We start from the raw sequence: 13,938 nt of genomic DNA on the forward strand, positions 1-13,938 counted from the left end.
AAGACCTTCTGCAAAATAATCCATGAGTAATTTGCCTCTTCAGCATTAACCTTGGGACATTGCTGCATGACAACATTCCTGGTCCACCTACACAGTGCCTAAGTGTGTGCTTGGTCTGGAGAGCAGGCAGAGCTTTGTTATCCAGCCTAAGCCCATGGCTTTAGGTCTGGCAGCACGGTTTGGTGGCATCCTGTGAGTATGAAGGGCTTAACTTTCTCTCCCAGTGTGCCCCTAGGCTCGCCTACAGCCTCCACTGAGACAGGCCTTGCACCACTCATTGAGGACATCAGGGAAGTGAAAGCTTCAGGGTTAAAATATAATGTTAATGCACCCCTGGAAAATTCCAGAATTAATAATTAACCCTGTTGCAAAGATAAGGCTCTATGTGAACATGTTGGCATAAATCATTATTTAAAAAAAAAAAGTATATGTTATGGGGTAGGATATCCATATCCTATATGGATAGGACAAATTAAACAAAAACTACTTCCTGTCTGCAGTCTGTTTCCTAACTGGAGAAACAGTGACTTTCAATCCAAGCATGAAGCAGATCATCTACAGTAAAATTAGTGGAAAGAAAAGCAGTGTCCCTCTGTCTTTGAATGCTAGCTAAGAAGATAGAACAGCTCCCTTCGCTGTCTCTTTCTTTAATTTTTTGAAGCTTGGGGCTTCTTCCATTCTATCTCGTAAATGGTTGCATTCCACCTGAAAGTAAAATGGCTCCCCTAGTTGCTATCGTCAGTCAAGCTAAAGGTTGATCGTGACTACCCTAGAATTAATACAGCAGTTCCCATTAAAAAGTCTATATTGAAGCAGGAATCTTCAGTCATTCTGGTGGGAGGATTTGTTTTGGTAGCTGTTAATGGAGAGCTACAGAACAGAACCATGTGAACAGTTAATGTGTATTAACACTGATTTTCAAACATTTGTTAGAGATTAATAACAAAGTTTCTCAGCTATCAAAACTCTGCAAGTGCACTTTCTTATAAGAGACAAGCAGCACTGAAGAACTTGCTGTAGGATTGCATTAGCTAAACTGACTTAAGTCCTTTTTAAACTGACATAGAAGAAGTTGCACCTGTTTAAGAAGGTTAATATGCATCTAGATAACTGGATGAAAATAAAGTATAGGTGTATATTCCAGGCACAGGTCTAATAGAGCTTTGCACGGAGCTCTTTCACCATAGTAAACAGACTCACTTGTTTGCACCAGAAGCTTGACAATAGTTTAAATTAATTTGAAATAATTTAGCTGAACATGTACAATCTCCTTCTGCATTAACCTCTTAGCAACTTATGTTGGTACTAGTAAAGAGTCTCTGTATACAAACACATAATTTAAAGCTCTTCTGTACATAACAACTGACAAACCTAAAGATACATAAGTTAAAGGTTCTCTAGATGTAGGCACCCTCCAGTCATCCACCCAGAAGCATATATACGGACATCTCTATTGACATACTGTGATAATAGACACCAAAGCATGGTAGTCTCCAGGCCCACTGGGGGATGCATATTGACCCCTTTCCCAAACTCTACTGATAACCACAGATCCAATCATTTTCACTGGTAACAATTCACTGCTCCCTGTAGTTTTACACTGGTATAATTAATAACATTTTGCAAATTACAGCTGAATCCACAGGTTGGTCTCTCTCAGCTGTGGTGGCTTGAGAGGGCATAAAAAGAAGAAACATCCCACTTTTCAATCCCCCTGCCAGCTATGTTTTGTCATAAAGGTTAACATTTCTGTCTTTGAATGTATATGAGGATAATATCAATAGGATAAGAAAAGCCAGTTTTTATGTAACCACACATCCAATGTTTGTTTCCCCCTTTTTTTTCTAGGACTGTACTCTGACCTGTGTTACTTTTTATCTTTTTCAGAGCAGCTGAATTGCAGCTGAGTGAGGAGTTAACCCAAGGAAATGAGAGCAAAGGTGACTTTCCCAAAGTGATAGGAGCCCCTTATTATATGCTTCTATCCTCGCAGTGTCTGTGCAGCTGCCTTTCAGACCAGGCTTCAGCCACCATCAGCATTTTGCACTTCTGATAGGTTCATAGATTTCAAAGGAGGAACAATTAGGTCATCTGTGCAACCTTTTGTACAGCACTGCTCATAAAATGTCACCAAGCTACTGAGTTAAGCATGTTTTCCATTTACTGATGGCTCTTATGACACCGAATGAGGATTAGATTGACAAACTGAGCTGACTCCTGTGGTTTCATGGAGCAACCCAAGAGGATGGAAATACGTCAGAGAGCAGGCAATGCTTTTTCCTCATACTGGCAATAGTAAGATAGCAAATCAAGTTAATCATAAACCAAAACCAAACAAGTAGCAGAAAGCCCCAGAGGCTGGTATTTAGCCTTGCTGCGATGAACAGCAGCACCTCTGCCAGATGATTTTTTTTCTCAAGTAGCCAATTTGCTGAGTCATCCTTTATTTGTGGGCAGGAATCTCTGTTGACCTAAAGCCCTTCAATTGCCTACGTTTGCACTAATGTAGAAAATGTGTATTTCTGGTTTCAGTGTTTTCTGCATCTTGGGCGGAAACTCAGCAGGCCAGGAACTGACAGTGTAACTTCTACATTTAGCAGGAAGCTTTTTGTTTGTTTTCAATCTTGATGCAAGATATTTCTGCCCTTTAGAGAACTGCATTCGTTTTAGATATTTGGATTAAATTGGTAGCCTGAAATGGACTGTGCTTGTTGATAGCTGCTCCTATTACTAAATCCTTGGAACTCTCCACAGGCCAAAGGGAAAATAGCCCCAGCAAACATTTTCTGAGTTAAACTAGACTAAACTAGACTAAATGAGACTAAGACAGTATCTTCCTCCAGCTGCTGTTGCTTTCCCTCTGGCATTCAGAGTGCAAACCCAGTTAAGCAGGAACTTTTGGGGGCCTTTTTTGTGTGCCAAGCTCAATGGTGGCACTTTAAAACCAAAAGCAAGTTGGTAGTGGTTGTCTGTAATTAAATGGGCTATGAATTGCTTTAGTTAATTTCCTTCAAGCTCAAAGCGTGGCTATAGTGCTGGTACTAATGCTAAAGCAGAACTTGTCTGTATTTGATAATGTCAGCCAGGCCCAATTGCAACTAAGAGCCCTCAATGAGGCGGTTGTATGTTTAGATAACAAGAGAAGAGTGAAGAAATGGAGGAGGTAATAACGTGATGCATCTGATGAACACTTTTACAACGGTGGAGAAGAGGGAGGTGGTATATGCAGCACTGACTATTCACCTGGGTCATACCAACTTTCAGAATTCTCCAAATGTTAATAGAAGATTATGCTGTCAGTTTTAAAGGGCAACAGTGAGAAAAGCTTCTTGTCTTAATGCAGTAGGGACTGCTGCCTCCGCAGCTGGATTGTAGATAAATGCCTCTATGTAGCCCTTTAGCAAGTTTTATGAAAGGAAGTAATGGGTGTCTGGTGTTTTTGGAAATGTTGCTTTCATCTCAATGGCATCTATGATGTCCAGCTTAAAGTGAGAGAAAAAGAAAATTATTCTACTTTGTGCACTCCTGTTGCTCTGTTTATACTTGACCACCTTTAAATTTGTTTATTGTTGTTTATTGATTGATGTTCGTACACCATGTGACTAACATATAATGCCCACACCTGTTGCACTCTTTTAACACCTTTTTTCCTATTGGTTCCTAATTTCTGTTAGAGGTTGATTTGAAAATGCCAGCAATATCAACTGCGGTTTTACAAAGACAAAACCTCAAAGCACATCTGAAATATTTTTGATAATGCTGAAAGTTACTGTGGGAGGGATGAATGAGAAGTATCCAGTGGGATTATTTTCTTCAGAGAGACCAACCTAAACTTCCCCATAATTTGGGCACTCCCATGATAATGAAAAATCAGTGGCGTGTGAAAGAGAGATATTGAAATGTTAGGGGGCCAGATGTTTTGTGAAGGAAAAGCAAAATATATAAAATGGAAAAAGCTAAATATCATAAAGAATAATTCCCATTGCTAATAATCACAATTCTGTGCGAAAAACAAGAGAGCTATCAGCCATTTTCTTCTTATAATCTTCATCAAATTTCTTATCCTGTGCCACAGTGAAATGATTCTTCCAGTCCCCGACAACCCCTAAGAAACAGCAAAGCAAAAAAAGAAAAAAGATTAATTTACCAGTTTTTCCTGAAGCCCATTAGCCATGACTCACTAGATACTTGTACTTCAAGGCTTATTTCAAAACAGAATGACAACCAGGAAGACAGAGCTGATGCCAATAACAAACCTCAGTACCTTTTCTCATGAATGGGGAAACAGAGTGATCCATTATTCCCTGAAACTCTTTAGTGTAGTTTGTCATGGGATTTCCCTTCATTATGTCAAACGAGGTGTAATGGAGTATCTTGTTTAGAACCTCCTGATTCACATCCCTCTCCAGGAACTTCAGAATCTTCTGAATTTCTCGCTTTGGATTCTGCAGAGAGAATAACATGGGATAAGATACAGAGCCAGGAAAAGCAAAGAAATTATAGTGTTAAAGTTGCAGTTGTTAGGGTGAGACAATCAGGTTATCAGAAGATTTACTGATACAGCTGGCATTATAATAGAAAACTGTTGATCATAGGTAGTATCTACTGGACTTACAGATTTCAGAGCTCTGTAAACATACATTCAGCCTTTTACCTCCTTCATGTCTTCATAGAAGAGGTAGAGAATACGATGCTTATCTTTTGCCTTCCACCATCCTTTCACATGGTCATACCAGGAACCCCACAGCACTGAAAAAGGAGTACCATCAGCAGCAGGTTTAAATGGGTAAACTGTCTTTAGGTATCTGTGGCACTCATGTTTCCCCCATAACCAGTGTCTGGGCATTTCCCAGCTGGTTTTGAATCATGACTGCTGTGCTCTGTGCTTATCACAGCATTTGTGCTATTAATCCCTCAGGCGTATGGATGCTCAGAGCAGGATTCATGGGCAACAAATGCAGATGCTTACCCCTGAATGAAAAATCCAGGCTGCCTTTACAGTCGATGGAGAGAAACAGATGTTTCTAGAGTGATTCATCTGATCAGCTGGACAAGACCAGTCTTAATCAGCTCTGCTTTGTTTGGACAGGGGGTTGGACCAGATGGACACCAAAGGTCCCTTCCAACTTGCAATATTCTGTGATTCTAACTGGTTAAAATACGTGGTATGCTGTCAGAAGTGCCTGTTTCTCTCCAGCAGTTATCAAGATGACTAGCTTGGACAGAGGTAGCTATGTTCTAGGTGTCTGCACTGGGACAGATGGCTCCCAAGCTGAGCTGGTCAAACACAAGACACAAGGTCTCCTTTAGACTGTCATGCTGGTCCAGAGAGTGCTGTTGCTAGGCCAACATGGTAGCAAAAACATTAAGGACCTATGGAAGCTTTACTGACCAAAATTGCAGACTGCCACCCACCTGAGCAGGTTTTCTTTCTGGGATATAAGCACCTTTTTTAGAAAGGGAAGAATCAGCTTCTGGTGTTGCCCATCTTTAGCTAGATAACTGCCTTTGTTCAGATGCCTAATTTTTATACAGATGAATTTAGGTAAAAAGACTCCCTTAACTCAAATTCACACCGTACATTTCTACGCAAAATTAAACCTTGGTTTCTTGTGTATCAGGCTAGAGTAAAACCAATTAAACCACTGTTCCTTCCCAGCTGCCTTCCAAGCAGGTTTCTTTTAACCTCAGAGAGGAAAAATTAAGCCTAAAAATTGTCACATATGTTTCTGAATGATAATAGAATAAAGATCACCTCTTTTCTTTTTTTTTCCCCAAAATGGGAATGTAAAGATAGAATTAATCCTTTAGGTACTAATAAAAACCCATGGATGAAGATAAATTACTACTGAAACACCTTCAGTAGATATCCTTCTGCACAGTGTCAGCACTGGATTTCAAACTATAGCTGAAAAAAATAAATAAATGATGTCATGCATTTTTTAAATGAACAAAATCTCTTATACAACTAGTTGGAGTTCATCACCTTTTCCAGTCATGAATTTCTCTATGAACTCCTCCCAGGTTCCTGGGTCAGGCATTCCTTTATTCATTCTGTGGAAATGGTAGTACGACACCAGGTTGTCTTTTGCATTTCTCGCCACATAGATTATCTTTGTTGATATGAAAAGAGAGAGAAAAATTAACTTACACGCACTTATATAGGTATTGAGCATCTCCTGGAGTTTTCTCTTGGAGCCTGATGAAAGAGGCTTAAGAGATTTTGCTTTGAAGCTGCCATTTTCTGAAATCTAACACTTAGGTAGCTTGGTCATGACTTCTTTAGTTTCACACAGGCTTTGCACATTGAAGGGAATATATCTGGGGAGACCTTAGGTTTCACAAAGATTCTGGAAACCGTATTCAGTCCTGTTTTATGTCACTTTCTTTGCAGGTGAAGTAGAATTGAGTCTTACCTCTTCAGCCTTACCTTACAGTTTTGTTCCCAGAAGGAGGGAGGCACCAGCTGCACAGGGAGATGAGTTTTTATTGTTCGTGGAGAAGGCATAGCTTCAGCTAACTCCAGGCCTGTGGGATGTTTCATTATGAGATGTGGCTTGTTCTCTAAATTGCACTAGCACTTCTTTGCTGTTGAGATATGCCTGATTTTGACTGTGACTTTTCAGCAGTTCACCTTGCAACGATCTTTCATCTCCAAAGCAATTACGTAGCAGTGTAACATATACAACATTGCATAAGCACCTCCGGTGTTTCTAGGAAATTTTTACCTACGTATTCAAGGAGGAAAGGGTGAACGCTGTTTCATATCTTCTTGCTTTCTTGGGCCCATGTCTAATCCCTGCATTCCAAGGCATAATGTTGAATACTAATTTATATTTACACAACCAAAGTTTTTCCTTCGCAATATTTAGTGATCTCCTTTCACTTTGCAGGTAAGAAATTTTTGTTTCTTTCTAGGATATGAGAAGGGTAGGCTGGCTGACTAGACTTTCTGGATAGCATGTAAAGAGAAGCTAGGAGAATGATGGACAGTGGATTTTGAGTAGCTATGGATATATGGGAATACTTGGGAATATCTGGTGATATGTGGAGATGTGTTTTCCCCTCCCCCCCTCCTTTTTAAACATCTATCATGACCTCTATCATTTTTTTCCTATCATTATCTATCATCCTCTGTTATCCTCTATCATTTTTTTCTCTCTCTCTCTGTGTCAACACAGTCTAGCTTAGAACAGAAAAAATAGCACTTCTGCTGTAGAGTTAGTCAAGCTTTTTTAGCTTCAAATGTGAAGAGAGTCTGGGTTAAAGATTTGTGTGGAACAGGAGCCCTTGCAGGGGGAAGACTCTTGTAGGAAACTGTCTTTGCAAAACAGTCAGACCTGCTGGTTGCCTGAATGCCCCATAGCTTGTTTAGGTCACTAGACCCTAAAACTTAAAAGCAGTTACTCAAAACAGTAGCAAAACCACTGAAAAAGTTATCCACCTTTTGGGAATGCATCCATGATATAGGTTTATCTTCCATATAGCCCCTAATGAGAGAATGGGTTTCAATTGCGCCCCCGTTGCCATTTTACGCATACCTGCTGCTGTTTTAGGAACTGTGGAGTATCACACACAGCTTTCAGATGCCACTCCAAAACACCATGGTCTTAGTAGCGCCTAAATCACATCTGCCAGCCTTGCATCGGCTTTAGTAGCACTAGATGTTTATGTTAAAGCAACTGAACTGATCCCTAATACCCAACACGGTGCATAATTCAGTGACAAAGCAAGCAGGACCTTTCCCAGGAAACCTGTGGCATCAGCACTGGGCACTTGTTTTGTTTCATTTTGTCTAAAATATAAACCTATTTGTGTAATATTCACCTGAGTAACTCGCGGCTGAAGACTCTTGGATAGACCACTCAAGGAAAGGGTGGCGTCTGTAAGTAGTGGCACGTCTACACTTCTCAACATCTCCATTTTGTTGAATCATATCCACTATCTCCTGTGTCCATGTGGTACCTGAAAATGTCAGTATTTAGATATTTCCCTCAGGGATAGCCAAGAGTCTCTTCTGCTAGGGAAGTGAAAGCCAGAAGGATGGACTCCATATTAAAGGAGGAAGGAACAGCCCAGAAGTTGATGGACAAAGTGGAAAGAGAGGAAAATGGAGGAAAAAAATGCATAATTAGGAATACAAAGGTAATTCCCAAAGCACAGTTTCAGGGATTCCATTTTAGACAGACTTCTTCTTGCCAACAGAAATACCCCACCCACCAGCCCCCCTGCCAGTAATAAAAAAGCTCTGGGATAAACTCATTGTTATTTGGATATTGTATTATTTGCAGAGAGAAATGAAATCCCCTCCTCCCAATTTTCATACCTCACAAAAATTCAGGTATTTCAACATTTCTTTTCATCCTGAATTTGAATGAAAAAATGAAATACCTGAACTTTGAGTGAGTAAAAATATTCTTACACTTTGAAAATATAAAAAAGTTGCAGTATTTTCAATGTTCCCAGTTGAAATGCTTTAATGAAGTTCAGTACAACATTTCATCTGCCTGAGCTACTGCAACATCTTATAAGAGTTACAGTATTGTGTCTCTCATGCTCCTCTTTTCCCTTATAGCCGTGATCACTGGGTTAACCACATCTCCTCCGAGGTACTGTGACAGATCAGCTAGAGAACAGGCTAATGGATAACTTGAAAAGCAATGTGGGCAGGAAACTCAGCCCTTCTTAAGATGCTTGAATTGTGCATCTCTGGCAGATAGAACATAATGTCAAACAGACTCCTAACTATTTCTTTTGGGTTCAATGGCTGAGAGGTTTTAATCCAGGCTGGATAAAGTAATGTGGTTTTGCTTTCAGTATACAGGAAATTGTCGTGGTTTAACCCCAGCCAGCAACTAAGCACCATGCAGCCGCTCACTCACTCCCCCCCATCCAGTAGGATGGGGGAGAAAATCGGGAAATAGAAGTAAAACTTGTGGGTTGAGATAAGAACGGTTTAATAGAACAGAAAAGAAGAAACTAATAATGATAACGATAACACTAATAAAATGGCAACAATAGTAATAAAAGGATTGGAATGTACAAATGATGGGCAGGGCAATTGCTCACCACCCTCCGACCAACACCCAGCCAGTCCCCGAGCGGCGATTCCCCCCCCACTCCCCAGTTCCTAAACTAGATGGGATGTCCCATGGTATGGAATACCCCGTTGGCCAGTTTGGGTCAGGTGCCCTGGCTGTGTCCTGTGCCAACTTCTTGTGCCCTGGCTGGGCATGAGAAGCTGAAAAATCCTTGACTATAGTCTAAACACTACTGAGCAACAACTGAAAACATCAGTGTTATCAACATTCTTCGCATACTGAACTCAAAACAGAGCACTGTACCAGCTACTAGGAAGACAGTTAACTCTATCCCAGCTGAAACCAGGACAAAATAAATTAAAAGCTTTTAGGTTTTAAAAAAATAATGTTTTGGGTTTTTTTGTAATAATGTTATTTTTTTCCCTACTGAAAAAAATACTTAAAAATTCTTGCTAATTCAAGTCACTGTTTTTCTGTGATCATCAAATGTTCCTGAATCTGTTCCTGAATCCCCTAAACTGTACATGTTTGTATTCATCCAGGATTAATATTGATGCTTGTTATTCATTGTTTTCCCATGTAGTAAGTATAAAGGGTCTGATGAAGAGGAGAAATAGTAATGAGCTAAGTGGCCAATCACTGAATAAAACAGCAGATAGCTAGTATTAATGGTGGGTATTTTATTTTATTGCCTGAAATTATTAGGTGAATTTGGTTATTTTCTTAAAATAATTAACCCATTTCCGGAAATAAGTACCGGTTTACACACCAGGTCATTCCCCAAATACATAATACAATTCATAGCTGTTCAGTCAGTTTCTATTATTTCTTAGTAATGCTGACTTTTTACTAGGCTTTGTTAAATCATTACCTATTGGTGGAAAACTTCTATTGTTCCATTAATACATATGTATATAATCTAAATCAAAGGAAACATTTAAGTATAGGTAATTAGATTTTGGCCATTTGAACTTCAATATTAATAGATGGTTGTTACTTCTACCAAAGGAGTTTGAAGTTACTAGTCACAGCTGACAGAGCTTCATGTCTTTGAAATATGTCTGGTTTGGGATTAAACAAATATCAGTCACAATAGAACAATATAATTTTCAATTCCAACAATAAGCACCATCCCAACTTTTCTATTCTGTTTCCTACCCACACCAACCTGCTTTTGCATAGGTTGCGATCAGCAGATCGTCAGGTCTGGCTTTGAACTTCCACACTTGGTCCCATGTGGTGCACATTGTTTTTGTCAAGGGAATACCTTCCACTTCACCTATCTCAACTTGGCGCAGTGGCTCTTTCAGACTCAAATCTTCCATTTTATCCAGGGCCATTGAGCACTGCATGAAGAAAGAAAGGCTTGGAATTAACATGGTTGCTCTAAAAAAAAAATCTAAATTTACTCATCCATTCTTGAGGTCTCTCATTGACCAAATTCCATGTCCTCTGATTTTTTTGCTATGATTTGGCCTATCTGGATCCATATATAGGCTTCTTAAAGCTGGATCTAATTTTCAGAAATGCTTGGTATATTGCTGTTGGTGGTTCTCAGCATCTCTAAAAATCACTCTGTTTATTCAGATACAAAAAGAGAAAAAAAGCCATTATTCCCATCTTAAACATTTTATCAAACATATTTCTATAAAGTTCTGACTGTAAGTATGTGGCCTTTGAAAGGCAAGAAAAAATAATCAGAGGTGTGATTCAAAAGAAGGTGGAGCATAACAGGTCCCACTGAAGTCAGCATACAGGACCCAAAGCTTTCTTTTAAAAGAAAATAAACAGAAACACCTGCTAACACCCTTTAGGCGTCATACTCACAAAAATATTTGCAGAGTTTTTCTGTGTTTTGTTCCGGGAGCTTTTCGCTCTTAGAGCTCTTTGCTGTATATTGAAATTTGTTGCAGATAAATAACCTGAACTAGATAAATCATTAACTAAAGGTTGTTAGACTTTAATTATTTAAATTGACCTTGTTAAGACGACTGCCTATTGTATAGTGTTACAGTAACTAGTTATTGATTTCTGGATTTGTCTCAAGGAGGCCTTTTCTTAGCTATAACCTTCAGAGCTCCAGAATCTGGTCAGAGGAAAGTTCTGCTTAAGGGGAGGCTACAGAAATCATCTCGATTAAATATATAAGCCAGAAAAGAGAAAAGACATTTCAATCCCAACAGCAAACATTGCCAAAGCATTTTCTTTCGTTTCCTTGTTTACTCACACCCAATTTCCCACAAATTCAATCGAGCAGAACGAGAGGTTGGGTTTGTGGCTGGGCAGTGACCCAAGAAATTTTAAAAAAAGAAGGAAAAAGAAACTTGCCAGAGAATTTTTCCCACTTGAGTGTCTTCAGTCCTTGGCTGTATTGATGACTGTGCACCAACGTAGATCTTCAGGCAGAAGTAGGATGAAAGCTTGGGTGGAGTTTCTGTTCCTCCTATGAGTGTGAGGAGAGCAAAGGAGGAGGTACAGCGGCAGCCAAGAGCTGAACAGTTTTTCTGGCTTGGTTTGTGAACTCCTTTTTAATCCTGTGAAAGAAAAATACTTTGAATTCTCATCTAAAGCATAATTCTTTACTGGCAACAACATTAAATGTCGGTCAGTAGCTGCAGCAAGATTATTTTAACTCATCTCTGTCACTGTCAACAGTCTTGGAATAATTCATTTTCTTCCCAATATCTAATCTAAATTGCAAAATAGTTTATTATTTGTCAATAACCTAAGATCAATGAGAATGAATGAATTAAAAATAACTTGGTTCCATTTTCACCATGTGCTGCATCATGCTTATTTAATAGATGTCTTAGGGTCTGTTTCATTGCTGGGGCCAGCCATTTATGTTTTATAGCACTTTTTAGACAGATTCCCTTCTTAACTAGCTTGGCATTACGGGGTTAGGGATCACTACATATTTGGTAATGTTCTTTTGTAAGATTTAAGCCCCTGCCTATCTTTAAGTCTGTATGAGATACTGGGAGAGTTAATGAGATACCCCAGACTAGCTAGCCACAAACAGCACAGTAGCATTGGCTGCCAAAAGCATGCCAGTGACACTTTTATATCTAGTTCCCAGCTGTTGCAGTCATCCTGAAATGTTTGATTGCATCAGGGAAAGCTGTTCTTGGGCAAAAGGTAGGCCACTGCAGCTGAACTCAAGCAACTTTGAATGGATTGTGTTCATAAAGAAAAATGATTTTGAAACAGCGTTGTGATCAGGTATTGCTTCTGTCTTCTGCTGCAGGCATGCAAGCACTGTGAGTACTCAAGGTCCTTTTTGGTCATCCTTTGGATGGTCTGGCAACATTTGTATCTGAAATGGCTTTCTGTTATGTCATTTTTTTACAGACATTTCATATATCCTAATCAAATGAGGATGTGGCCATCCCTGCAGTAATCCTACCCTCATATGGAGGGCTGGTCTGCATGACCAGTGGAGTCTAGAAAGTGATTCAGCCGACCAAACGTGCGCTGCCTTGCTCTGCAGAGTCCACGAACTGTATGGATTGGCTCTCCGCACAGATACCTGGCTTTCAGAGACACACTTATATTTTAAGGCACGGGTGGGAAGTGAGGATATTCTGCCCCAGGGGTGGGGGGTGAAGTGAGAGTGATCTGATGCAGGAATCTTCTGGATCTCTGTAAGAAAGGCCTGATGACAAATGGCTTAATGAAATAGTTGTTTTAATAAGACAGAGTAAGAGGAGGAATATAGGTAGTGAGTAAATCTTATGTCCCTTCAGATGCTGGGAACCTTGTGTTTGTGCAGCATCAGGTGGAGCCCAAGTGGATTTTTCCCAGGGCACGCTGAGCGGGTCCTGTCTGTGGAGAGAAGCTCCTTTTTGGCCATTCAAGCTAGGATACAATTTTCTCACAAGAAAACAACTCTATTCACGAAGGCCGTTCGCAGGAGAACTTCTTGTTGCCCTTTTAGACAAAGGCAAGGCCAGGCAGGAGGCGTGATCACTGGTACCAAGAGGGAGCTGCCCGCAGGCTCCTGTTGCAGTGAGCTGGCTGAGTTATCCTGCGGCCAAGCACGGGATAAACTGTGCGGTTGATGGATCTGTGCAGCACAGCACAGGTTAACTGTGAGGTGGGTCTCTGACTCCTCCATGTACGGTGGTCTCCCGCTCAGGATTGCCACCTTCCGCCCCTTGATCCACATACGGGCGAGGACTTTCCTCACGCCGCTCACAGCACAGAGGTAGTGGGTCCCCGCTGAGGGGCTGTGGGACTCAGTGAACGGGTTCAGTGTTCCCTGTACGATTTCGGGAAAAGTTTCCAGAGAATTGGGAAACGAACCAAGAAACCGAGAGGAATGCTTGATTGGCTTTAAGCCAACCACTTGATCTTTTTCTGGCTCTGACACCAGGTTTTTCTTCTGAAGGCTGGCAACACCAGAACTAACAAATAACACAGAACAAGCAGAGAATATGTGGCTAAGGTAGAATATTTCTGTTTGTGGTTTTTTTTAACGTGACCATTACTTCCAAGTTCTGTCGCGGGAGGATTTGCCATTTTGCTGTCTGTGTGAAGCTGGTGCTGATTCTGTTTGTCCGTCTCACACCTGCACCTGGCAGTTCATTTTCTGGTTTGAAATGGTATTCATCCCCCTTTCAGTTACGCAACCACCCTGATAATTCAGTAAATCCCGAAGCACATCAGCTGGCGGTCTGAACAATAACAAACCCGAGAGCTGCTTATCGAGGGGTTCTCTTTTATTGCAGCTGTGAATCTGAGTAGCCTGTGAACAATGCACTGTGCCAGATAAGCTGGAGTGAGGTAAAACCCCACTGCTTGCAGCTTTAAAACTGCTTTCGAAGTAGGCAACGGGTGATGGATTTCTCCGGTTGTGAAACATGGAGGTGAGAGGTGAACTGGTCAGCCCAGGGAC

General features: G+C 40.6%; 1 protein-coding gene across 2 annotated transcripts; it reads right to left on the reverse strand.

Annotated features, from left to right (window-relative positions):
• Window positions 1-3,296: 3,296 nt before the first annotated feature.
• SULT1C4 (sulfotransferase family 1C member 4) lies at window positions 3,297-11,423 on the reverse strand. Of its 2 annotated transcripts, none has more exons than XM_075057699.1 (8): window positions 11,370-11,423; window positions 10,210-10,387; window positions 7,828-7,965; window positions 6,431-6,528; window positions 5,987-6,113; window positions 4,655-4,749; window positions 4,265-4,445; window positions 3,297-4,105 (listed from the first exon to the last, which is right to left on the reverse strand). In XM_075057699.1, the coding sequence occupies exons 2-8, from the start codon at window positions 10,379-10,381 to the stop codon at window positions 3,993-3,995; spliced, it is 924 nt and encodes a 307-aa protein (XP_074913800.1). In that variant the 5' UTR covers window positions 10,382-10,387; window positions 11,370-11,423; the 3' UTR covers window positions 3,297-3,992. The 2 variants fall into 2 exon arrangements, with proteins under 2 accessions (XP_074913800.1, XP_074913802.1); XM_075057701.1 differs by lacking the exon at window positions 11,370-11,423 and adding an exon at window positions 10,869-10,949.
• Between the last annotated feature and the right edge of the window lie 2,515 nt (window positions 11,424-13,938).

The sequence above is a fragment of the Buteo buteo genome, chromosome 25, assembly GCF_964188355.1.
Source record: "Buteo buteo chromosome 25, bButBut1.hap1.1, whole genome shotgun sequence".
Lineage (NCBI taxonomy): Eukaryota > Metazoa > Chordata > Aves > Accipitriformes > Accipitridae > Buteo > Buteo buteo.